The following is a 24,790-nucleotide window of genomic DNA, read 5'->3' on the forward strand; positions in this document are numbered from 1 at the left end:
GGATCGGCGGTACTCCTTGACCCCGACAGTGGAACTATTGGCGGAGATAACAAAAGCTACAGATGGACTATGATGTGCTCTCCACTGGGAAAGCAGCAGTGCACCAGCTCCACCAGACACGGGGGACCTTTTACGAATATGGAGACAAAGCCAGCCACCTCCTGGCCCAGGTTAGGGATGGTAGCAGTAGTCTGGTTGCTACACCAGAAATGCTGAACAAAGCTGTTGCATCTTTCTACCGGCGGCTGTACACCTCCCAGCCCCCGAAGGGGCACTCTGAGATGAAGCAGTTCCACAATGGGCTGGACATGCCAGTTGTGGGGAAAGAAAAGAGACTAGGGACTGGAAGCACCATTAGAACTGGAAGAAGTCTCAACTTCATGCAGACTGGGAAGACACCGGGCCAGATGGATTCCCAGCGGACCTCTACAAAAGATTTGTGCCAGCATTGGCCCTGCACCTGTGGGAGATGTTGCAGACTCGCTAGTAAGGGACACCCTGCCACCAACACCGGCACAAGTCTCAATATCATTGATGCCCAAAAAGTTCAAAGACCCGATTTAATTCATAGAATCATAGAATTCATAGTGCAGAAGGAGGCCATTCGGCCCATCGGGTCTGCACCGGCCCTTAGAAAAGAGCACCCTACTCAAGCCCACTTCTCTATCCTATCCCCGTAACCCAGTAACCCCACTTAACCTTTTTGGACACTAAGGGCACTTTAGCATTGCCAATCCACCTAACCCATACATCTTTGGGCCTTGGGAGGAAACCGGAGCACCCGGAGGAAACCCACGCAGACACTTGGAGAACGTGCAGTGACCCAAGCCGGGAATCGAACCTGGGACCCTGGAGCTGTGAGGCAACTGTGCTAACTACTGTGCTGCCCCCTAAAGGACCTTGCGGGTCCTACAGGCCCATATCGCTGCCCAAATTAGACGCAAATGCTCTGGTACGGTAGTTGGAGAGTAGTTGCGAAGGACCAGATGGGCTTTGTCAAGGGCAGGCAGCTAACATTGAACATCAGGTGCCTGTTGAATGTGATAATGACCCCATCCGGAGAGAGAACAACAGAGGGGATCATCTCCCCGGATGTAGAAAAGACAGTCAAAAGAGTCAAATGGCAGTACCTCATATAGAGGTACTGGAACAATTAGTGTCCTGACCAGGGTTCACATCCTGGGTGGAACTACTGTACAGTGCTCCGTGGTGAGCGTACGGACAAACACCACCAGCTCTAAATACTTCAGGCTGCACAGAGGCACGAAACAGGGATGCCGCTATCCCTACTGCTGTTGCGCTGGCAATGGAGCCGCTGGTGGTCGCCCTCAGAACAACGGGGTGGAGAGGTACCCAAAAGGGAGACGGAGAGAATAGAGCCTCACTCTACATGGATGACCTGCTCCTCTACATCTCTAATCACCAGGCCAGCATGGAAGGGTGGTCTGGGGATTAATGCAACTCCGAAAGTAATTTCGAGCCTTCTCGGGTTACAAGCTTAATCTGAGCAAGATCCTCCCAGTGAACCCGCAGGGGGGATGGACGGAGCTGGGGGAACGCCATTCGAGGAAGCCCGAATTCCGCCACCTGGGGATGCAGAGAAGGTGACACAGTGGTTAGCACTGCTGTCTCATAGCACATGGGGTCTGGATTCAATTTCAGCCTAGGGTGACTGTGTGGAGTTTGGACATTCTCCCCATGTCTGCGTGGGTTTCCTCTGGTTGCTCCGGATTCCTTCCACAGTCCAGAAATGCGGAGGTTAGGTGGATTGGCCATGCTAAATTATCCCTTAATGTCAAACGGTTAGGTGGGGTTACTGGGTTATGGGAATAGGTTGTGTTGCTCTTTTTAACCTTAGTCTATTTGCTCTGTTTACGTCACCTTTGCTCATGAGTCGCCAGGTAACTTTATGATACCGCCACGTGGTTCAAGTTCAGGTTATGATTAATAATACAGCACGCCGCTTAGTAAGGATTAAAACAACGGTCATTTATTATATACAACAAGCAATATTAATACCCTAATACTACTTTCTATATAATAAATCTATCACTACTGGCCAATACTTAACTTAGGAAGAGCCCACCAGGTCAGGGAAACGAATGGCTTGTCCAATCAGATCTGGCCCGCGGGATTCAAAAGGCTGCTACAGGTCGGTGGCTAGGTGTCTCTACCGGACAGCGATCGCTGGATTCAAACTTGCTATTGCCGGTGGCTGGTCTTGCGAAGGTCTCGAGCAGGCGAAGAGGAGAGAGAGAGAGAGATCTGAACTTGGACCCTCACTTTTATAGGGCCCAGGGGCTTCCTGCCTCCCGGGGCGGCCCTTGACCCTGAGTCCCAAGTGATTGGATCTGTCCCCAATCTCTGGGGTAGATGTATCCAATGGTGAGGCAATTCCTCGATCGGGGGGTGGTCGCTCACCTGTCTTTGTTTCGGCCACTGCAGGCGCCGACAGGTTTGGCCCGGTATTCAATTGCTAATATGTTACAATTGTTCATGGGGATAGCCGATTTAACTGTGGATGTCTGAATAGATGGGGTGCAAACAGTCCTGAATGCAACTGCAAATACCTGGGTTGATGGGCTGTTGATAGCCCTGAGTACCGATCTGGGCTAACTTCCCAGAGCCGAATATGCAATACTGTCTGCAGCTGCCTGCTTGTGTCTTCTTAGCTGCTTTTCCCAGCAGTCTTTCGGGTTAGCCATTTTAAACTGGGTTTTGGCCAGATTAATCGGGACGCAGCCATTTTACGTGGCTACAGTTGGGGGAGTGGGCCAAGGTAGGGTGCTCTTTCAGTGGGTCGGTGCAGACTCGATGGGCCGCATGGCCTCCTGCACTGTAGGAATTCTATGAAATAGCCCACGGCTGGACACGGATCCACAAATGAAACCTGACCAGTCAGGTGGAGGAAGTCAAAAGGGACCTGTAGAGATGGGGCCCACTCCCACTCTCCTTGACGGCATGAATACAGACTATCAAACTAAATGTAATGCCAGGTTCCTCTTCCTGTTCAGATTCCTCCTGATCTACATCCCCACAGCCTTTTTAAACAGTCAACAAACTAATCGTGGTGCTTTTGTGGAAGGAAAAACACTAGGATCCAAAAGAAGGTCCTACAAAGGAAAAGAAACGTGGGAGACCTGGCTCTCCCAAACTTACACCTCTAACACTGGGCGGCCACCACAGAAAGAGTGAGGGGATGGGTGAAGGAACCGGGAGCAGAGTCGATGAAGGTGGAGGAGAATTCCTGCATTGGAACATCCCTCCGGGCTCTAACCACAGCTGCTCTCCCATTCTCTCCCTCCAGCCTTCCCGGCCAAACACTTGGAGCCCTGTGGTAGTAGCCATGCTCCAGATGTGAGGCAGCACATAGGCTTAACTGAAATGTTCATGCAACAATGGATGCCAAAATGCTCCTGCACTAATGGATGCCACCTTCAAAAGGTGGAGACCGGACGAGAGGACACTGAAGGACGACAGAGTAGTGACCCTGGGGGAACTCATGGAGTGTTTCCAGCTATCAAGAGGAAATGACCTGAGATACATTCAGGTCAAAAACTTCCTCCGTAAGGAACCAACAACGTACCACTAGATACCTGGGCACTCGTTTATGGAACAACTGCTGGACCCGGGCAACCTTGGGAAGGGAAACTGTATGGGAGACTATTGGAAGAGGTACGCTGAGCCCTGGATGAGACCAGGAAAAGGGGGAGGGCTCTGGATCAAAGCACGACATGGGGTGAACTTAACCTCTACGTGGGCAGGGCTGAGCCTAATTTTATTTTCTTGACACCTGCACTTTCTGAACAGGACGCACCAATTTCCCAGATTCCGGTGGATGCCAGGGATGTAGTTTGGCTGGAGGCTCGGCTAGTCTGGAGCAGAAGTTTTCAGCACTACAGCCGGGAGGTTTATTGGAGTCTGTAGCCTTTTTCTGCATTTGTTGTGCTCAACCATCTCCTGGTATCACATGGAGTTACTCAAATTGATCAGTTTTATTCTTTTACTTTTTTAATGTGGGTAGATGTAACTGAGTGGCTTGCTAGGCCATTTCCAAGGGTAGCGAAGAGACGCATTGTTGTGCATCTGGAGTCATGTGTTCGCCAGACCGATTAAGGACGGCAGAGTTAATTCCACAAAGATCATTAATGAATCAATTTTTTTTTAACAATCCAGTAATTTCATGGTTGTCTTTACTGATGCTCGTTTTTTATACCAGATTTATTAATTAACTGAATTTAAATTCCCTGGCTGCTATGGTGGAACTTGAACATGTGTCTCTGGTCGTCAGTCCAGGCCTCTAATTACTGATCGAGTAACAGAATCATTATGCTATAGTACTCCATTGAAGAGACTTCTCTTTACGTTATCATCGCTCAATTCTGATTTAAAAGCACTCATTTATCATAGAAACATACTCATTTCAGTGACAAGATTCTTTTTCGAGCAGTTCCCTGGAGATAGCATGTCTCCAATTTTCTGCAATTGCTTCTAACTCTGTTTCGACAGGCGAGTCGCACATAATCTGTTAATCGCTGTGATGTCACTATTCATTTCCAGTTCCCTCATTTCAGTGGTATCAAAAAGTTAAGATAGGAGCCTGGTAAACTTGGGGAGCTGTTCCCATGAGATTGTTCTCTGTGGAACTCCAAAAAAAGGAGACCAAAATATTTAGAGAAAATTCTCCCCATGAGTAACAGGCTCCTAAACCTAGATGGAAGCTGTGTTTAATTTCTTTTTTTAAATTTGGAGTACCCAATTATTTTTTCCCCCCAATTAAGTGGCTATTTAGAATGGCCGATCCACCTACCCTGCACATCTTTTTGGGTTGTGGGAGTGATATTCACGCAGACACATGGAGAATGTACAAACTCCACATGGACAGCGACCCAGAGCTGGGATCGAATCCGGGTCCTCAGCACCGTGAGTGTTTAAATATAAAAGCTTGAGAGACTGTAAAATAGCTCACATGGAAACCTTGTAGGGCTGAATTCTCCATTTGGGAGACTGTGTTCGCCAGTAGGAGATCAATACCCTCTAATTTGTGCTCACGCTCGGAGTGGAAATCCTGGGGTGATTCACTGTCCCTTGCCATGCAGATTTATACATGGCCGGGATTGCGAGGGATTCCCTCATAAAACCTGCGATGGGGCAGTGTCAAGTGAGAGTACCTTTAAGAACTGTGTGTTTATCAAATAGCTGTAGTGGGCGTCCCTTTAAGAAAAGGGTGTTTATCGAATAGCTGCAGTGATGTCAGAGTTGGGTGGAGCTGGGCTGGCTGTCTTTCACTTTCGTTTTTGAGCGGGCAGCTACTCTGTGTTTAGTTTTGTTTTGCAGATTGGGAGCTGCATCTAGCAAAACCAGGTGTATTTCTGATTTCTTTCTGCATGAAAGGAATGTCTTCAAATCACTTGTTAATTTAAAAGTGATAACTGCTCTCAGTAGAGAATTTAAACCTGATCTCTGTGTTAAAGAGGGTATTTGTTTTATGGATGTTGTAAGGAAAGATTAAGGGTTACTTATAGAGTACTGTATTCTTTGGGGGAAGTACTTTAGTTGATAGTTGCTAAGAGGTTTACGGTGTGTGTTTAAAAATGTTAATGGGATTCATAGAAGAAACATAATGTTTTGTTTAAAAATACTTTTAGTTCTCTGTTGCACCACACCTGTAAAGTGGGCCCTTGTGCTCCCCATAACCAAAATCTATTCAAAGTTATGGGTCAGGTGAACTCCATGATACATTTTGTGGTTCTCTAAACCCTGGCCCATAATAGGAGCAATTTTGAGAGGGCAGCCCAATAGCGCGTCCGGCAGATGGGCCTCCTCTCTTTCCCACCACTACACCACAGGGGTTTCTGGGTCACCCGTGGCACAGGTTTTACTGGGTTACCCGTGGCACATGTTTTACTGGGTTACCCCCACCCCTGTTCAGTATGAGGGTGACCTGACCCCAACAGAGAGAACCCCTACCCCCCATAAAAGAAACACTTGTGTGGAAGCCCCCCACAAGAGACGCCTGCCTGGATGCCCCGCAGAAGAGACACGCCTGCCTGGATGCACCCTGTTGAATCCACGGTAGGCATGGCTCATAGAAGGAAGTAGAAAGTATTGAACAAGGTTTATTTCTATACAATTACAATACGCCTCCACTTCCCTAAGGGTCTGCTTCCTTGACCTGCAGCTAGGCTGTTTTTTTTAACCAATGGGGCTCTCCCTGTAAAAGGGAAACCCCCGCTCCCTTAAAGGGGAAGGCCTGTCTGTTTTAAAGGGGAATTTCATATTCCGGGGAGGTTGTGGGAAATCCATGATCCCGGGACCTCCATTGGGGTTATACCACCCCCCATTCCAGAGACCCCAGCCTGGACCTCCTCCCATTACAGAAACTCCTGCCTGGATGCTGGAGAGCAATGCAGACAGAGACAGTGGAAATAAATCACTGCTTTAAAATCTCCTGTGCAATACACCTGGCTCAGGCAGAGGTAGCAGCACCTGCAAGTTTCTGGAAAGAGAAAATCACATCAGCTGGGTTTAAACCCCCTCAGACCTGCAAGCCTTTCATTCACATCAATGAGAAATTGATTTTACTAGGCACACACGCAGCTATCTGGATTGTTTAATGTCATTTCCGTTCACGCTTGAGTGGATTTCAAGTAGCCTGCTGTGATACTAACCACAATGTTTATGAACATATAGCTATGATTGACAGCTCTTGGTCCACATCAAAGGCAGTTAAGTGCTTTCTGCAGAGAAAAAGGGGAAGTGAGATCTGCAAGATTTGCATTTTGGGGAGAGGAGGCCCTCCAATGGACTTTTGGGGCAACTCCCAAAAGAGTTACCCCCTTGGCCCATTGCTGGGACATAGCTGCACCAATTATCATCCACGTTATTCCCTGCCCAGAGGTCTAGGAATTCACACAGGCTTGTAGAGTCTGGTGCCCAGCCTGTTAATAGGAATGCAAGTGGGTCAATTTGACCTGTTTGCATCCTCCGGCTGGCGGGGGATGCGCACCTAGATGCCGCTGCCAGCAGGGCACCAGAGCATCGACATCTCGGCGGGCGTTGGGAGAATCCAGCCTGTATTTGTTGATGCAGACTAGGAGAAGTACTACATTTGGCTGGGCTACATTTACTTCATGAAAACTTAATGACCAGATCTTTCAGTCTCCGGGTGGTCTTATGATGTAGGTGTGTTGGTGGACCCTTCTAAGGTCCCAATGCAAGGACTCCATGGGAATTGCCTGAGCAGTTACATCTTGCGATGGACAATTCCCCAGCGTCCGGAATCCTCTGGAAAAGGTCTCCAGTTCTGATTTAGAGTCGGAGACTTTGGAGAATTCTGACTTGCTCATCAGAACAATTACCCAGGAAATGTTAGATGGGGAAAAAAACACATTGCACTCCTGGGTTTCAGTACAACTGAACTCCCTGACTCTCCCAACCTCGCCACTCTTATCACCTAGTGCTATTATAACATGGTGTGCCTTTCCCCCACCATTCCTGCCCAATGAGGAAGGATTCCCAGAACATTTCTGAGGAAGCCAAGTTCGGAAATGCTGGTGGGAAATACAGTGGGAAATGATAATCAGATAGTGACTGCTGCTCCTCAGAAGATTCGGCCCGGTGCTTGTTCTGGGTACCCGAATGGAAAATGGCCCATTCTTCACTGATCTTCCTTCTATTTATAAACAAAACAATTAACAAAAATAATCTTTGTTCTCCTACTTAGTGTTTCTTCTAGTTGAAATAATCTTGAAATTTCTATTGCAGTTGTTTCTTGTTTGGAATCAAGGACATATTAGTAATCCGAGCTTGCATTGCTGTTTTTTTCTTAATATCTTGGTTGTTATTTCTCAAATCTGTTTTTTTTCTAAGCGGCTTAATTATTGAAATGGACGCTCAGAAAAATAATTCATTTTATTCTATTTAAATTATTTTAGTAAAGGAAGTTGGATGCAATTCAGGCTGATTGTAGACCAATCGGTCAGTTGGTTTCTGATTGTTGTTGATGTTTAATTAAAAGGATACTGTAGTATTTAATAGTCCACCACTGAAGGAGTTCAGCATTGAAGGAGTTAAACACTTGTATAATTTTAGCTGTTAATTACACTCCCTAGATACAAGCCCAAACTAATTTAGTGTCACCAAATTAAGCTTTTATTTGCATAAAACTTTGATTTGCAGAGTTGGTTAATTTTCATGTCAAAATAAATGAAAGTTACAGCACATGCAGATGTGATATGACACCACTGTGATTTAAGAAGTAACTCCAGCGTACGTCTGCTTAATTACTGGAAAGAAATTAATCTGAATCAGCCATCCAGTGGGACTTTTGTTCATCATCTGGTAAATGATTCATGTGTCCAAGTGACCCGTGATGAGAAGGATTTGGTCTGCAAATCCTATCATCACCACCGTGGCAGTGTGTGCTGTGAGTGCAATAATTTGTATGTAGGAACTTCATTTCTTCCAGGATCAGCTATTTGAATAAATTATTCCATATATAAATGTTAATACTGACTGTTTGTATCACTTAAACCAACTAGGATTTAATTAGCAAGTCAATTTTGCTAAGTTTTAAATTTGCTAAGTTTAATTTTGCTAAGTTTTAAATTTACTAAATGTTAGTTTGGCTTGAGTTTTATTTCTGAGAAATGTAGACAGTAGGCCAATAAATAGAAAGATGGCTCTTAGACCTGTTGGATGCATGTCCTGTGCCACGTGGGAACTCAAAGACTCTTAACGTATCCTGGGCAATGACATGTGCAAGACAACTGGAGCTTAGGATTGAGGAGCTTGAGCCACAGGTGGCAGTGCATCTGCGAGGCTGATAGCTACATGCATAGCATATTTCTTAAGGTGGTCACCTCACAGCTTCAGAGTTTGCAGGCAGAGAGGGAATGCGTATCTGTTGGACAGTCGAGGAGGATCAAGCAAGTAGTGCAGGTGTACCCTGAGCACATCGTGCTCTCTAACCAATATTTAGTTCTGAGTATTGAAGGCCATGATCCCACTGGGAGGATACAACCGGAGTCCTGGGGCGGGATTCTCCGACCCCCTGCCAGGTCGGAGAATCACCGGGAGGCAGCGTGAATCCCGCCCCCGCCCGCTGCCAAATTGCTCCGGCACCGAAAATTTGGCGGGGGCGGGATCGCGTTGCGCCGGTCAGCGCCCCCCCCCCCCCCCCCGGACGATTCTCCGACCCACGATGGGCCGAAGTCCCGCTGCTGTCATGCCAGTCCCGCCGGCGTGAAAGCCGCAGGGGGCACTCTTTTACTACACGTTGGCCGTGTAGTTCTCCGCGAGATGGCCGACGTGTAGGTGACACCCCCCCCCCCCCCCCCCCCCCGCGCATGCGTGGGATGACGTCAGCAGCCGCTGACGCTCCCGCGAATGCGCGGACTTCCACCGACCGGCGGAGTCCCTTCGGCCCCGGCTGGCGTGGCGCCAAAGGCTTTTGTCGGCGGTGCGCCAACCACTCGGTCGCAGGCCTAGCCCCTCAAGGTGAAGGCTTGGGCCCTAAAGGTGCGGTTTTGGGACGTCCCGACGCCGGAGTGGTTCACGCCACTCCATCCCACCGGGACCCCTCGCCTCGCCGGATAGGGGAGAATCCCGGTCCAGGTCACAGCGCCATGATCAGGGGATGGAGGAAGGCCAGGAAAGCAATAGTGATTGGAGATTCAATAGTTATGGATACAGATCGGTCTTTCTGCTGATGCAGACATGGCTCCAGGATAATATTTTGCCTTCCTTATGCCATGGTCTGTGATATCACAGCTCGGTTGCAACATGTTCTGCGGTGGAGTTACTGACCAGGCTTTTGTTTCATTCAAAAAAGATACAATGTGTGGACATGTTCAAACCAAAATAATGTTATTCCTGTCACACAAACAAGCAATGTGTATATGAATTTCAGTGCCAGCGTCATGCCAGATGTATAGGCTGTATGTCCCAACAATTGGCGAACCATATCACATGCCCATCTCTTCGACTATTCACAACAATCAAAATACTAACCGTATCCAACCAGTCCGTGCTTGCAAGTCGAAGTGATTCTGTGATTGGACCACACCTGCTTAGCAATCTCGATTTGTGCTAAGAATTATACTGAAAACCAGTTTAAGATTGTCACCCGGGCCCACAGCATGGCTCACTTATGCATGCTAGGAACCGTATATATTCACTCACGGGACTCTGTCCTTTGCAGACAAAATGAGCATGTCCATGCATTGCACCTTTTTTCAATTGAATGAAAGCTTGGGCAACAGTTATTCCCCAGGGCAATGCCTTGACTAATCAAAGTCAACCCATACTCTATCGTGAGGTATCGTGCATTCTCCATGGCAATGCCTCCCACCCAATCAGAGTCCACTTGCCAACCAATCGGCACTCTCATGCAGTGTAATTTGTTGTTCTCCCGTTACTGGTGGAAATTTCTGGTGAGCTATCCTGATGAGTGCCAGATGAAACGTTTTGATAGCGCGTCTCTCTTTTTTCACCAAATTACTATTACCGGTTTTCCTGCACTATTGCCTTGTCCTTTATCTTTAATTTCCCAAACTTCCCCACACATGGGGCCCCGAGTCTCCGGTCCCGCGCCGGTTGGGAGAATTGCCTGGCGCGCCATTTTTCCCCGCGACGCCAGTCCAAAGCCCTCCCCGCGCGGCAAGAACGGCCCTGTCGCGTTCCGTGCGGCGCAGGCCAGAGAATCGCCTGAGACACCCAAAATGGCGATTCTCCGCTATCCCCGCTATTCTCAGGCCCGGATGGGCCGAGCGGCCTGCCCAAATCGGCGGGTTCCCCCCGGCGCCGTCCACACCTGGTCACTGCCGGCGGGAACGCTGGGGGGGTGGCCTGCGGGGGGGGGAGGGGGGATCCTGCACCGGGGGGGCCTCAAATGGGGTCTGGCCCGCGATCGGTGCCCACCAATCGTCGGGCCGGCCTCTCTGAAGGCAGACCTCCTTTCTTCCGCAGCCCCGCAAGATCCATCTGACATCTTCTTGCGGGGCGGACTCGGGGAGGACGGCAACCACGCATGCGCGGGTGACGCCAGTTATGCGGCGCCGGCCGCGTCATGTATGCGCCGCCACCTTTAAGCGGCGCCAAGGCCTGGCGCGCGTAAATGACGTGGCGCTGCTTCTAGCCCATTTTCGTGCCCTGAATCGGTCGGGATAGGGGCCGTTTCGCGCCGTCGTGAACCTCGACGGCGTTCACGACGGCGCAAACACTCTGCCTCCATTTCAGAGAATCGCGCCACTGAACCTTCCCTTCCTCCAAATTAATTAGTCTGACCCTCTATAAAGCTGTGGTTATTTGATTCACCAAAACCATTCCAATGAGATACGGATGAAGATACTCCCAATGCTGCAGCTCCCTTTCCCCCCAGTATTGGTGCTATTGCCCCATGAATTAAACCCTACTTACCACCAATCTCTTTTCTTATTTATCCTCTGCCAATTTGCTTACCTGAGGAAGGAGCAGCGCTCCGAAAGCTAGTGACATCGAAACAAACCTGTTGGACTTTAACCTGGTGTTGCAAGACTTCGTACTGTGCTCACCCCAGTCCAACGCCGGCATCTCCACATCATAATTTGCTTATGGTTCAGGTAGTAATCCAGAGGTTACAAAGAACAAAGTAATGTACAGCACAGGAACAGGCCCTTCGGCCCTCCAAGCCCGTGCCGACCATGCTGCCCGACTAAACTACAATCTTCTACACTTCCTGGATCCGTGTCCCTCTATTCCCATCCTCTTCATGTATTTGTCAAGATGCCCCTTAAATGTCACTATCGTCCCTGCTTCCACCACCTCCTCCAGTAGCGAGTTCCAGGTACCCACTACCCTGGTTCAGGTAGTAATCCAGAGGTTGTTTGTGGTTAAGTTTTTTAATTTAGCTCCAAGCTACTCCTACTCCTTTAACAGAACCTTTTTCGTAGTCATGTCGACATGGATCACAACAACCAGACCCTTCCCCTCCTGCTCCAAGTTCCTCCCCGGCCCCAAGGGGATATCCCTAACCCAGGCACCAGGCAGGCAACATGGCCTTTGGGAACTCATGCTCTCAGCTGCAGAAAACTGTATCTGTTCCCGAACTGTAGTCTGCGGGCTGCAGAAAGCCATTGAATCAAAAGTGCAAAATAATCTGACTAACGAGAAGAGCTTTAGAGTCAACATATTACAGAAACTTTGCACCAATCTGCATCTGATGCAAGGGTCATAAAGTATCAGTGATTGTAGATTTTCTGCTGAATCTTTAGTGAAAGTTCTAAGTGCACAGCATTGCTATTTGGCAAGCCTCAAAAGAATCCAACAATGTTTCCCCCAATAACGCGCTACATTTGCAGATGGAGCCAACCATCTAGATATATTAGTTATTGTTACTGCACTAAGCTACTCAGTCTGCTTGTTGAGATTTAAATTTGCATTTTGTTAAGAAAAATCCAGCCCTTCTATGTACCAGTATAATTTTCCAAAATGTACTTCTGTGCATTTCCTAGTTGTGTAACTAATTACAATACCCCAGCCTAACTAAATAAATAAATCTTAATTTAATCTTAATTTAAAAGTGCCGCAACAGTTTTTTTGGGGAATATTTCTAGACTTCCATTACTTTTTGTGTGAAGAAATACTTCCTGAGCTCCTCTGAACGGCCAATGCAACTAGAAAATGTTATCCCCTGTTCTAGGCTGCTCCAGCACGGAACACTTTTTCTCAACTGCAAATTCTTTAATGATCTCACCCCTTAATATTGTAGACTGAAGTGAATACAAGCCAATTTGATGCAACCTGTCCTATCATTTAACCGTTTTAGCCTGGTATGTGAATCCCTGCTGCACCCCCTCCGAGATCAATGAGCGATCCAATCAAGTATATTAGTAGTGCACCCAAAGAATGTTTTGTTCATTCCGTCATGCTTGTTGTGCTTGGAAGCTAGGATTTGGGAATGAAACTCGTGGAAATACTGTGTTACAAAAATCGTGAAAGAGTTTTAAGTACCAAACCTAAGAAACGATACTCTATCGTGAATTAAGTCTCATTCATCCATTACCCTGTCCTGGCTAACTACATTGACTCCTGGTCCCTTATGGCTTCAAATTTACATTTCTAATTATTTTGTTTAAATCCCATCAATCTTCCCATTGACCTTGTCACCGTTTCCACTATTATCACACTTTCTCTCTGCCCCCAGCCACTTGTGCAACCCCTCCCTTCATGTCACTGTTGAGTCCATCCCTTCAACCGTCTATACCCTACTGTCTGCAATTCCTTTCTACTATATCGATGAATTTGCCTCTATGATCCTGTAAATCTGTCTCTTTGGCCCATGCCTTTATTACCTTTCCTAATGGAGTTCATTTTTCTTTGACTCCCTTGCACCACTGTAATGCTCCATATGACATTTCTGGGTTAACAGTGCTAGATAAATGGCTGTTGTGTTGGACTTCCTGACCGTTGTAGCTTAGTACCCCTATATTCACTCTTAACAACAATTTTCATTGATCGTCACTTATTTTCTTTTGTAATCTGAACATTTTTGGCTTCCAGCCACCCCCCAACCTTTACTCCATTGGGGAATTCGTATGTATTTCTCAGATTCAGTCTGCAATTCAGAAGGTTATAGATTCAAGCCCTATGCCAGAGATTTAGGCAGATAAGCTAGGCTGATACTTCCTTCCGACAGGGCAGTACTGCCTTGGGCACCTCTGAAGGTTCAGTCAATCACCTGCATTAAGTTTCAGTTTGAAATCAGGGTGTTGCCCATGGAAATTGGAAATCCTGTTTCTGTCAAAAGAATGATTATATGAGCGACATGACAGTCATTTGCTTTTGGAATATATATATATATAAATATTGCTAACCTTTTTTTGGATTAGGTCCAGCTAAGAAAAAGAAACCAAAGCTCTTGAACAAGTTTGATAAAACTATTAAGGCAGAACTGGATGCTGCTGAAAAGCTGCGTAAAAAGGTGAGCTGTTGCAATCTCCCAGCCCCTGTGACTGTACATTGGCTGACATATAATTAATATTTTAGCAATAACAGTTGAAAAGTACAATAATAGTTTTAAGTGCATGATGCTGTAGGAATTTATTTGCATGCAATAGTTTTATTAATGAAGGTGCGGTACAGTTCTTGGGATTTGTGTTATAATACTTTTTGAATAACTAAACCGTGATGCCTCGATATTTTTATTAACAACTTGGAAAAGAATCAGAAACCTCAAATGTGATGCCTTAATCCCAGCACTGGAATGATGCCCGATCATTGGGAGACCAGTTAAACCAGGGTTCCTGTGAAATTTCCAATGTTTTATGTTGATTTTGCAAATTTCAGCCTTTAAAATAGAACCACACAGGATTTTCTTGCTTTCACTTCTTCTCTCTGAAAATACTGGGCGGAATTCTCTTCTTTCTGCCCCCCCCCCCCCCCCCCCCCCCCCCCCCCCACCACACTGGGTGGGAGAATCGCCGGAGCGCCGCGTGAGTCCCGCCACGCCGCCCCGGCACCCGCATGCGATTCCCCCCCCCCCCCCCCCCCAAACCGGTGGGCCGAGAATCACGGCTGGCCGCTGGGAGAATCGCCGCTCGCCATTTGTAACGGGCGAGCGCCGATTCGCCGGCCCAAATGGGCCGAGCGGCCTGCCCAACACAACAGGTTCCCGCCGGCGCCATCCACACCTAGTCGCTGCCGGCGGGAACAGCGCGGGAATGCTGGGGGGGGGCGGGTTCCTGCACCAGTGGGAGGCCTCAAAAGGGGTCTGGCCCACGATCGGTGCCCATCGATCGGCAGGCTGGCCTCTGTGAAGGAGGACTTCCTTTCCTTTCCTCCGCCGCCCCACAAGATCCATCAGACATCTTCTTGCGGGGCGGCCGCGGGGTGGACGGCAACCGCGCATGCCGCATTTATGTGGCACCAACGCCCGCCGTGCGTAAATGGCGCGCCGCTGCTCCTAGCCCCCCGGGGGCGGGAGAATAGGGGGCTGAGAGTGGCCTCCGACACCGGAGTGAAACACTCCGGTTTTCACTCCGGCGTCGGGACTTAGTCTCCCGATGGGAGAATTGCGCCCACTATCTTTTATTCTTGTTATTCTTGTTCTACACACTGAATCAGTGCCCCCGTGTGTGAATGTAGTACTATGTATGACATTGTACTATTTCCCCAGTACAAAATGTCACTCAATTTTAAAATGCACCTCGAATGAACCATGTAACTGGAAAGCTACAGCATCAGACATAAAAATGGATCATAAGCTTTTGCTTTTGTAAAATGTTAAAATGCCCCGGTGCAATCAAATCCACTTTACCTTTCCTATTATGAATCTAAGCTTCTATTATCTCTGGACTGTTCCATTTCCAATTGGAGGGTGGAATCTTTTTACTTATTCTGTTAATGGATTGTCCTAAAGTGTAATTTTGATGAGCATTGGTCCAGAAAATCCTAACCATCTTCTAACAAGTCCGAGAATATTAATTAATTAATTTTGCAATAAAATGGTTTCCCCCAATTCACCATGATGACATTTTTGTTGGTACTGATTGGAGGAAAGTGCAGCTCGGCCTCCATGTCACCTGACTCCAATGCTAGTCGACTGTAGTTATCCATTTACATTGTCTATCTCCTGGACAGACTTCAGAACCCACAGTAGAAGTTCACCAGATCTGGTGATGGATGTCTAAGCAATTCATGTTGTAAGAGATGCACGTCAGGCGGAATGTCCGGTAACTTTGCACTCTTCAATATGGAGAGGAGGTGTCAGAGAAGTGACCTTATAGAAAGTACACACAATGTCCACTGATATGGAAAGGGTAAATTCAGAATATTACTTCACAGTATGTTGTGAAACTGGGGCAGAGCGTTGGGTCTGATATCAGAAAGTTCTTCAATGATCAGTATTGTGTGAATACATTTTGTGAACCAAATGGATGACCGTGAATAAAGTAAGATGATTCCAGATAAAATAATTAAGATGGGCTGAATGGCCTTCCTCATCTGTCATGATCTTGAGACATAGAGGTTTAGCAGTTCAAGTTTAGACTTTCTTTAAACTTATTCTGAAATACTGCTGCTGTAGGTTTTGTTGTGGAAATTACAAAATGGCTGAACAAAATAAAAGCAAGTAGATCAATAGCGGAAAAATGTTAATGCGGAGTACAAGCTACTGTGCTTGAGAAGGAAAAAGAAGTAACAAACCCTTTGTGAATGGTTTTGAAATAACTAGGAATAAAGTTGAAAGAGACCTAGCAGTCTTAGCTAACTACATGCATGTCCGACAAACACAGAGCAGCAATTAACAGAGCCAATAGAATGTTAATCTAGATAATTAAAGCAGGAGAATATAAGACAGAGCAGATAATGATCACACTATACAATGCTCAAGTACAGCAGCCAGTTCGGTTCATGAGACAAAAAGAAGATATTCAAAATCAGGAGACAGTGCAGACAAGAGCCATTAGGTTGATTAATGATGGTGATGAAACCAGCACCACAGTGTATAGAAAATGTCGAAAGCTGGAAGATCAGAGGTCAGCCAGGAGAACATTTTTAAAAGCTGGAGGACTGCCGCAATTAATGGGCTGAAGACGTGGCGGAGATGCAATAAGATGATGTTCCGGTTAAATGAATGAGGCCAGAAGCTCCACTCAGTCGAATAGGACAACAAAGTTCTGAACTGTCTGGCTCAGTCTGACAAAATAGCTGAGTAGGGGAGGGAATTTCTGCTATTAAGGTCTGGAGTTTGTAATGATGGCTTTGACCTTGTCAATGATTAGTTACCTTTTATTGTTTTTGTCACTCCGGCATTATCCCTCAAGAACAGTGCCTGAGGAGAGTGACTGTTCACAAAGCCAGTTAATGTGGGGAAACCATGAAGGGGAGATAACAGTTTACGTGTGAATGGAGTCGAGGGAGAAAGTGTCCTATGGACAAGTAGTGTGTGTGTGGAGATATGAGAGAGACCACTGAGGTCTAGGGTAGTGGCCTTTGAGGGTAAAGCTTCTGAGGCAGCAGGAAAAAAATTACTTGAGCTCCTTGGAGGAGACGTCCGAGAAGGTTAAAGGACATGGTTGGTGTATTGGAGAAGAGAAGCTTGAGATTATCATTGTACTTCAGGGTGATCCTGAACTGATGAGCAGTTTAAGAAGAGAGGGATAGAGCTTTGTGCAGTCAAGCCAGATCTGGTGATGGATGCCGAAGCAATTTGTGCCAGTGTTAGAAGTGTATGTTCATAGGAGCATCTGGTAAATTTATACTCTTTAATCTGGAGAGGAGGTGTCAGAGAAATGATCTTGCAGAAGTAGACACAATAGCCAATAACATGGAAATAGTAAATTCAGAGTATTACTTCACAGTAAACATAGAAACTGGCCATTCAGCCCTTCGAGCCTATGTCGTCATTCAATATGATGTCATATTTCCACTTTCTCCCATACCCTTTGATGCAGTTAAAATGTAAAAGATTATCCATCTCTTTAAATACATTTAGTGACTTGACTCTGAGTGGTAGAGAATTCCACAGGTTCATTACCCTTTGAGTGAAGTTGTTTTTTTCTCATCACAGCCCTAAGTGGTCTATCCTCTGCCTTGAGACTGCCCCCTCTGGTTCTAGATTCCCCAACCAGGGAAAACTGCCCCTCCCCTGCATCTATTCTGTCCAGCTCTGTTAGAATTCTATTTGTTTCTATCAGATTCTCCTGTATATTGTGAAACTGGGACAAAGGGATCCAGGTTAAAAACAGAAAAAAGTCAAGTTGGGCCTGATATCAGGAAATACTTTAGTGATCAAAATGTGAAATGGATTCATAAAATTATTTATGAACAAATTGAGTGATACAACGAGGAATGTAAAATGATTCCAAACATGAATTCAGATGGGCTGGCTGGCCTTCCTGCAATTATCGAGAAATATCTAGATTTAAAGCTCAAATGAGAATTATGAGACTTTTTTAAACTTGTTCTGCAATAACTGTTGTAGGTTTTGTTGTGCAATTTACAAACATTTCCTGTATATTAACATAACACTTACTCTCCTTTCCCCCTTAGGGCAAATCTGAAGAAGCACTCCAGGCCTTTACTGAACTTCTAAGAAGCTATCCTCAAAGTCCTCGAGCTAAATACGGAAAAGCCCAGGCAAGTACAATATATGCTGCAAGTATTGACATTCAAAAGTTTTTTGTAACTTCATTTTTAATTGTTGAAACAAAAATAAGAGTATGATATTTTTAAAGTTCTCTTCCCTTTGGTATTGGACGGGATTCTCTGCTTCAGAAACAAAGTGCTCCCCCAGCTTCTGGCCACTTCAAAAAAGTGAAGTGCTTTCACTTCCTCTTTTCTAATCACAGAAATCGCTTAGCATTTTTGAAGTGGTCAGTAGCTGTCAATCAGAGCAGGGTTGTTTATAAACATTACAGTTAGGATCAATGGAGGGTACTTCAAGTGTGAAGGGAAAGATAAATAAACAAACTTCCTGCCTGCTGTGTTTAAACCATTACGCTGTCAATCAAAGGCTAGTTAAAGCTACTGCACTATGAAATTGAATGAATGCTGAGCATTTCAAAGGATATCAGGGGATTTCAAGGCTCTTCAAGTGTTGTGGACTTGCTAGGAGGGCTCAGACATTTAAAAAAACAGCAATTTTAAATGCATAGGGCTGAGGGAACAGATGTGAGGAAATGGAAAGTCTTCCTTTTGAACCTTCAGTGATCTGTTCGTCAGCTGCCAGGCAGAGCAGTTCAGAATGAGGAGGCCACTTCAAAGTTTAAACAGGTCAGGCAATGATGATTTTGAACAGAGGGCTGTTTGAGATCACCATGCAAGAATGATGTTCAGGTTGCCCAGGGCTGTGGAGTTCCTACTGGTGGGCGGGATAGTTCAGAGCAAAATGGGGGTGGAGATTCAGTCTTCCAACTCATTAATCGCATCCAAACGAATGCTTATGAGCTATTTGCATGTTCCCACCGGCCCGGGGTTGTAAGCCCGCTATGGCTGATGGGGCAAAACTGGAGACAGGGGATTGACCTGCTGCCCAGCGCCGATCCCATTTTTGGGCTGATGTGGGATTCTTGATATTGGTGGCGTTGAGTGGAGAATTCCACCCGTAGAATAGTTCTGTCTTCTAGTTAGTCTCCTTCCCTCTTATGTACCTGACTGTGGGGTATGATTTAATGAGCACATCTTCCTACATCTACCAAGTAGTTTATTCCTTTTGTGAGCCTAGGTGATGATTGCTGCCAGGCAAGTAAATTGTGGGGAGCATCATGTCCAATCTTGTCTTTAACCAATGTCTACACATGTACAGTTTCTAGCAAAAGAATCATGGGAATACTCTGTTCCTTTTCATAACTATCTGATCGGATATAGATAGTAATTGGTGGAAAATCTTTCAGGAAGGAACCTTCTGGGCAGCATGGTGGTGCAGGGGGAAGCTCTGCCGCCTCATGGCGCTGAGGACCTGGGTTCAATCCCAGCCCCGGGTCACTGTCCATGTGGAATTTGCACATTCTCCGCGTGTCCTCGTGGGTCTCACCCCCACAACCCAAAGATGTGCAGGGTAGGTGGATTGGCTAAACACTGAATTGCCCCTTAATTGGAAAAATATTTCAAAAAAACATTTTAAAAAGGAAGGAACCTCGGGGTGTGTATAGTACAGAGAAGTATGATTATGTTCAACATCTTTCGAGTTATTTCTATACCATTTTATCAATTATCTGAAGCCATGTCATTGTGGGGAGCTGGAGAAGACTGCGTGTTGGTGTCCAGCCTGTTATAGGAGCGAACTATGGAGAAGGGTATCTTTTTTAAACAAAATCATATCTAAAAATGGAGCAGGAAAGAATGGCTTCTATGTACTTGACACTAATTTGCCTAATAGAAAATGAAAGTCACAATAATCTGTGAAAGTATTTTAAGCTAAAGATTTTACTCATAGTAAATTAGTCTCTCTCTTATCATGGGTTGCTATCCAACTGCACCGAATTAGCCAAATGAAAGCATTCTGAAGCATTACTATTTTGTAATAAGTTTGTATTAAACTAACACTTTGTTGTAGATTTTAATACTTTATGATTTCATTCAGTCGGAGGATGATTTGGCAGAGAAGATGCGAAGCAATGAGATACTTCAGACAGCAATCAGTACCTATGGAGAAGTGGCTGACATGCCAAATCCAACTGCAGATCTGGTGAAGCTGGCACTAAAACGACAGGCAAACAGACAGCAGTTTTTAGGTGAAGAATGTATTTTTAAACTTTTCAAAACTTAATGGAAGTTGTAATAACTGATTTGAGTCAGTACCTCAAATCATAATGTTCAGCCTTTTGACTCTGAAATTAAAAAGTCAAATTACTAGTTTGCTATTCATCTTCCACCTAGGTCTGTGCAGTGAGTGAAATGAAAAAAATAAAGGGCACAAACAAGGAATGGAAAGTAGGGAGGGAGGCTAGAAGAGTAACAAAGGAACAAACAAAAATCTAAAGAATTAGCAACTAGAATAAGCTAGTTACTTTTCTGGGTTAATTACTGAGTTGCACAGAGGGAAAGGGATCAGATCAGTTTGTGTAATTCATTCAGTATGCATGGAAATTTAGGAATGAAGATGCTGTACTTGCTGCTGTTACTGGGCAAGGGTATTTTCAGGAGAGAGCAGAAATAGCCCAACCAATGAAAGTATCATATACATTATACTGCATATTATAAATACGCACATACATGAAATATCAGTATGAAAAGACAAGTTGATCAAAAGACTAATTGATGGCAGGGGCATCACAACTAAACTCAATCCTTCAATACACGGACATGAAAGAACATATAGGTCGATGTATTTTGACCTTGTGAGGGGAGGAGGAAAAACTGTAAATAAAAGCAATGGTAATTCAATTTTTAAAATTGCAACAGAGAGAGAGGCAAGAGACGGTGACAGTGAATTCAAGACCATGGCTTTTAAGTTTATGAAAAGGTGGTGGAAGGGGAAATGTTAGAGATTTTATTTTATTCATTCACAGGATGTTGACATCGCTGGCACGGTCCTAATTGTTCTTGGGAAGGTGGTGCTGAATCTCCTTTTTAACTACTGCAGTTCTTGTCATGCAGGAGGATAGACCTGAAAGTGGAGTCCAGGTCACAATCCTATCAACTATGATCTTATTGAATGGCGGAAAAAAGCTCAATGTGCCTAATGCCCTCCTTGTGCTCCAATTTATGATTTTATCTATACACGAGTTTTGTTCGGGAGTTCAGGGATTTTGACACAACAGTGGCGGAATGGTGATATATTTCCCAGAAAAGATGGTGTGTGACATGGAGGGGAACTTGCAGGTGGTGATTTTCCCAGGAATCTGCTGCCTTTGTTTTGCTCAGTGATCGAGGTTGTGTGTTTGGAAGCTCTGTCGAAGGAACATTGGTGAGATGTTGCTGTGCATCTTGCATACAGCAACCCCTGTGCACCAGTGGTGGAAGAAGTGACTGTTTTAAGGTGGTGAATGGGGAGTGCCATTGACATTCCCAACCTGGCAAGTGGAGAGTATTCCACTCCTGACTTATTCCTAATGGATGATAGACGGGCTTTGGGAGTCAGGAGGTGAATTATTCGCCACAAAATTCCCAACCCTCACAAGAGCTGCTCTTGTAATCACATTATTTATATGGCTGGTCAGTGGTAACACCCAGCATGTTGGTGTAATCTTTGATGGCATAATGTTGACGTTGTTTCTGGGGTATGATTCTTCTGGGCACCGTTCCTGATGTGAGGAAAACCTTTTTACGCGGAGTGTGGTGACGGTCTGGAATGCACTGCCTGGAAGAGTGGTAGAGGCGGGTTGCCTCACATCCTTTAAAAAGTACCTGGATGAGCACTTGGCATGTCAAAACACTCAAGGCTATGGGTCAAGTGCTGGCGCATGTTCAGGTATTTTTCATGTGTCGGTGCAGACTCGATGGGCCGAAGGGCCTCTTCTGCACTGTGTATTTCTGTGATTCTGTCTTTATTGCTTTGTGTGAAGTATATGTAAAATCTTGCACAAAATATTCTGCTTGATTTGTACATACTAGTTAGTCGTACCTCATTCGGTCAAGCACATTTGAGGAACCTTGAGTTAGAAATTAAGAATTCAGAGCATAGACATTTTAATTAGAAGGGTTTTACGCCTCAGCCCTAAAATCTATCAGAGGGGAGATGGTTAAATTCTCTGTTGTTGGTAATAGTCATTTCCTGCCAGTTGTGTTGCACAATTGTTACTTGCCAATTAGCTCAAACTTTAATGTTATCCAGGTCTTGCTGCATACAGGCATGGACTGCTTCAGTTTCTGAGGAATTACAAATGAAACCAAGTCCAGAGCAGTTATCAGCAAACATTCCCCCTTCTGACCTTATGATTAAAGGAAGATCATTGATGGAGCAGATAAAGGTAGTTAAGCTTTTTAAAATGGCGGAGGGTCCCGAATACAGTAATACTCCCCTGAGGAACTCCTGCAGCAATGTCCTGGGGCTGAGAATATTGAGCTGCAACAGCCTTAACTATGACACCAATCAGTGGAGAGTTCTCATTGACTTCAATTTTACTAGGGCTTGGTGATGGAAAATGTGGTCAAATGCTGCCTGATGCCAAAGGCAGTCACTCTGGCCTCATCTGTTGAATTCTGCTCTTTTGTCCATGATTGAACTAAGGCTGCAATAATATCTGCAGTCCAGGGGTCCTGGTGCAATCTAAACTAAGCATTGGTCATCAGGTTATTGAGTCAGAGTGGCTTGATGACACTATTGGTGACACCTTCCATCACTTTGCTGATGATTCGGAGTACACTTTTGTGGTCCAACATTTTTGGACAGAACGTGCCTTTTTAAAAAATAAATTTAGAGTACCCAATTATTTTTTTTCCTAATTAAGCGGCAATTTAGTGTGGCCAATCCACCTAATCACATATTTGGGTTGTGGGGGTGAAACCCACGCAGTCATAGGGAGAATGTGCAAACTCCACATTCAGTGGACAGTGACCCAGGTCCGGGACTCAAACCCGGGTCCTCAGCGCTGTAGTCCCATTGCTAACCACTGCGCCATGTACCGCCTGGACAGAACATGCCTGACATCAGATAGATGCCAGTGTTGTAGCTGTACTGGAACAACTTAGCTAGTGGCACGGCTAGTTTTTGGAGCAAGTCTTCAGTACTTCAACCAGGGTGTTGTCAAGAGTCCCATAGCCGTTGCTGTATCCAGTGTGCGCATCTGTTTTTTGATACCAGGTGGAGTGAATCAAGTTGTCTAAAGATTTTGATGCTGAGAATCTCAGGACAAGACGGGAATAAATCATCCACTCGGCACTTCAGGGGTGAAGCTGGTTGCAAATGCTTCAGCCTCATCTTTTGCACACTCCTGCTGAGCTGTGCCATCATTGAGAATGGTGCGGCTTCCTCCCCTGTTAGTTGTCTGCCCCACAGCATTCAAGACTAAATGTGGCTGGACTGAGAGATTTGATTTGAACCATTGGTTGCGAGATTGCTAAGCTCAGTCTATAACACACTACCTCTGTTGTTTAGCCTCTTACAAGTGTTGCTCAATCACCCCCAGTCAGCTCTCTCTCTTTAAATCACCACCAGTCAGCGCTCTCTCAACGTGAGAGCAGCATAGACTCGGGGACCATGGCAACTTTCACGGACGACTTTCATCTCTGACAGTATCGGTAGGAGTGACCACTGCACGGTGCTTTATGGTGATGAAGGCCTCTCTCCACACTCAGGATAATATCCATTATAATATGTGGCATTGCCACCATGCTAAATGATATGGATTCAGAATCGGTCTCACAACTGAAAGCTCGACCCACAGCGCCTCACGGATGCCATCAGCAGGGGGAGAATATATATATTTTTCACTCTTAAGGCCCAGATTTTAACTTGAGTCGAAATGGCAGCAGGGTGGCGATTCCAAGATTCTTAATCCCATTCCATGGCTGTGCAATTTACAGGAGCGTCTTTAAAGAATGAGGCCGCTCCTGTCAGAAAACCCGCATCTCGTACTCCCAACCTGTCCGGTCCATTGCAGCGTTAGGTAGGTATCTGCTGCTCATGGAGTCGTACACAGAGGTTTAGCTGAGAGCCAAGACCGCTATAATACAAGAACCCCTGCTTCCCAGAGGAAAGGCTGTTTGGTTGACAGCTCAGGCTTTCTGATCTCTGCCGTCAACTGCGCAGTGATTGTTAACATAGATAAATGGTTTCAAGTGTTTGTGGTCTTTGAATGTTCAAAGGGCCTGGATGATTGACATTTTTTTGTACTTCAGACCTCAAGCATAGGGGAGAGTGATCAAAGGATTACATCTTTTTAAAAAATAAAAATAAAAATTTTTTTTACACACACCGCTTTACATTGTAGTGAACATTGATTGTAGAAAGAAGAGATCAGGATGTTAGACACCCCAAGGAAACATGAATCATGTTCAGGAACTCACCAAGATGAAAACGAATCATTGTTCTGCCACGCAAGGAGATCATAGCTGATTGGTGCCCCAACTCCATTTCCTCACCGTGGCTCCATATTGCTTAATAATTGCTTAACAATTGATTTAGCATCAATTGCCATTTTTCATAGAATTTACAGTGCAGAAGGAGGCCTTTCTGCCCATCGAGTCTGCACCGGCTCTTGGAAAGAGCACCCTACCCAAGGTCAACACCTCCACACCCTATCCCCATAACCCAGTAAGTCCACCCAACACTAAGGGCAATTTATCATGGCCAATCCACCTAACCTGCACATCTTTGGACTGTGGGAGGAAACCGGAGCACCCGGAGGAAACCTGCGCACACACG

The 24,790-nt window shown here is 45.6% G+C and overlaps 1 protein-coding gene across 18 annotated transcripts in view; it reads left to right on the top strand.

Annotated features, from left to right (window-relative positions):
- Nucleotides 1-24,790, top strand: part of unm_hu7910 (un-named hu7910) — a 275,063-nt gene that overhangs the window by 207,145 nt on the left and 43,128 nt on the right. For all 18 annotated transcript variants that reach the window (XM_072467698.1, XM_072467699.1, XM_072467685.1 and 15 more), the window contains 3 exons: nucleotides 13,872-13,963; nucleotides 18,034-18,120; nucleotides 20,066-20,216. In XM_072467698.1, the coding sequence (XP_072323799.1) occupies nucleotides 13,872-13,963; nucleotides 18,034-18,120; nucleotides 20,066-20,216 (330 nt within the window). The remainder of the gene's footprint in view (nucleotides 1-13,871; nucleotides 13,964-18,033; nucleotides 18,121-20,065; nucleotides 20,217-24,790) is intronic.

Source organism: Scyliorhinus torazame, chromosome 11, assembly GCF_047496885.1.
Source record: "Scyliorhinus torazame isolate Kashiwa2021f chromosome 11, sScyTor2.1, whole genome shotgun sequence".
Lineage (NCBI taxonomy): Eukaryota > Metazoa > Chordata > Chondrichthyes > Carcharhiniformes > Scyliorhinidae > Scyliorhinus > Scyliorhinus torazame.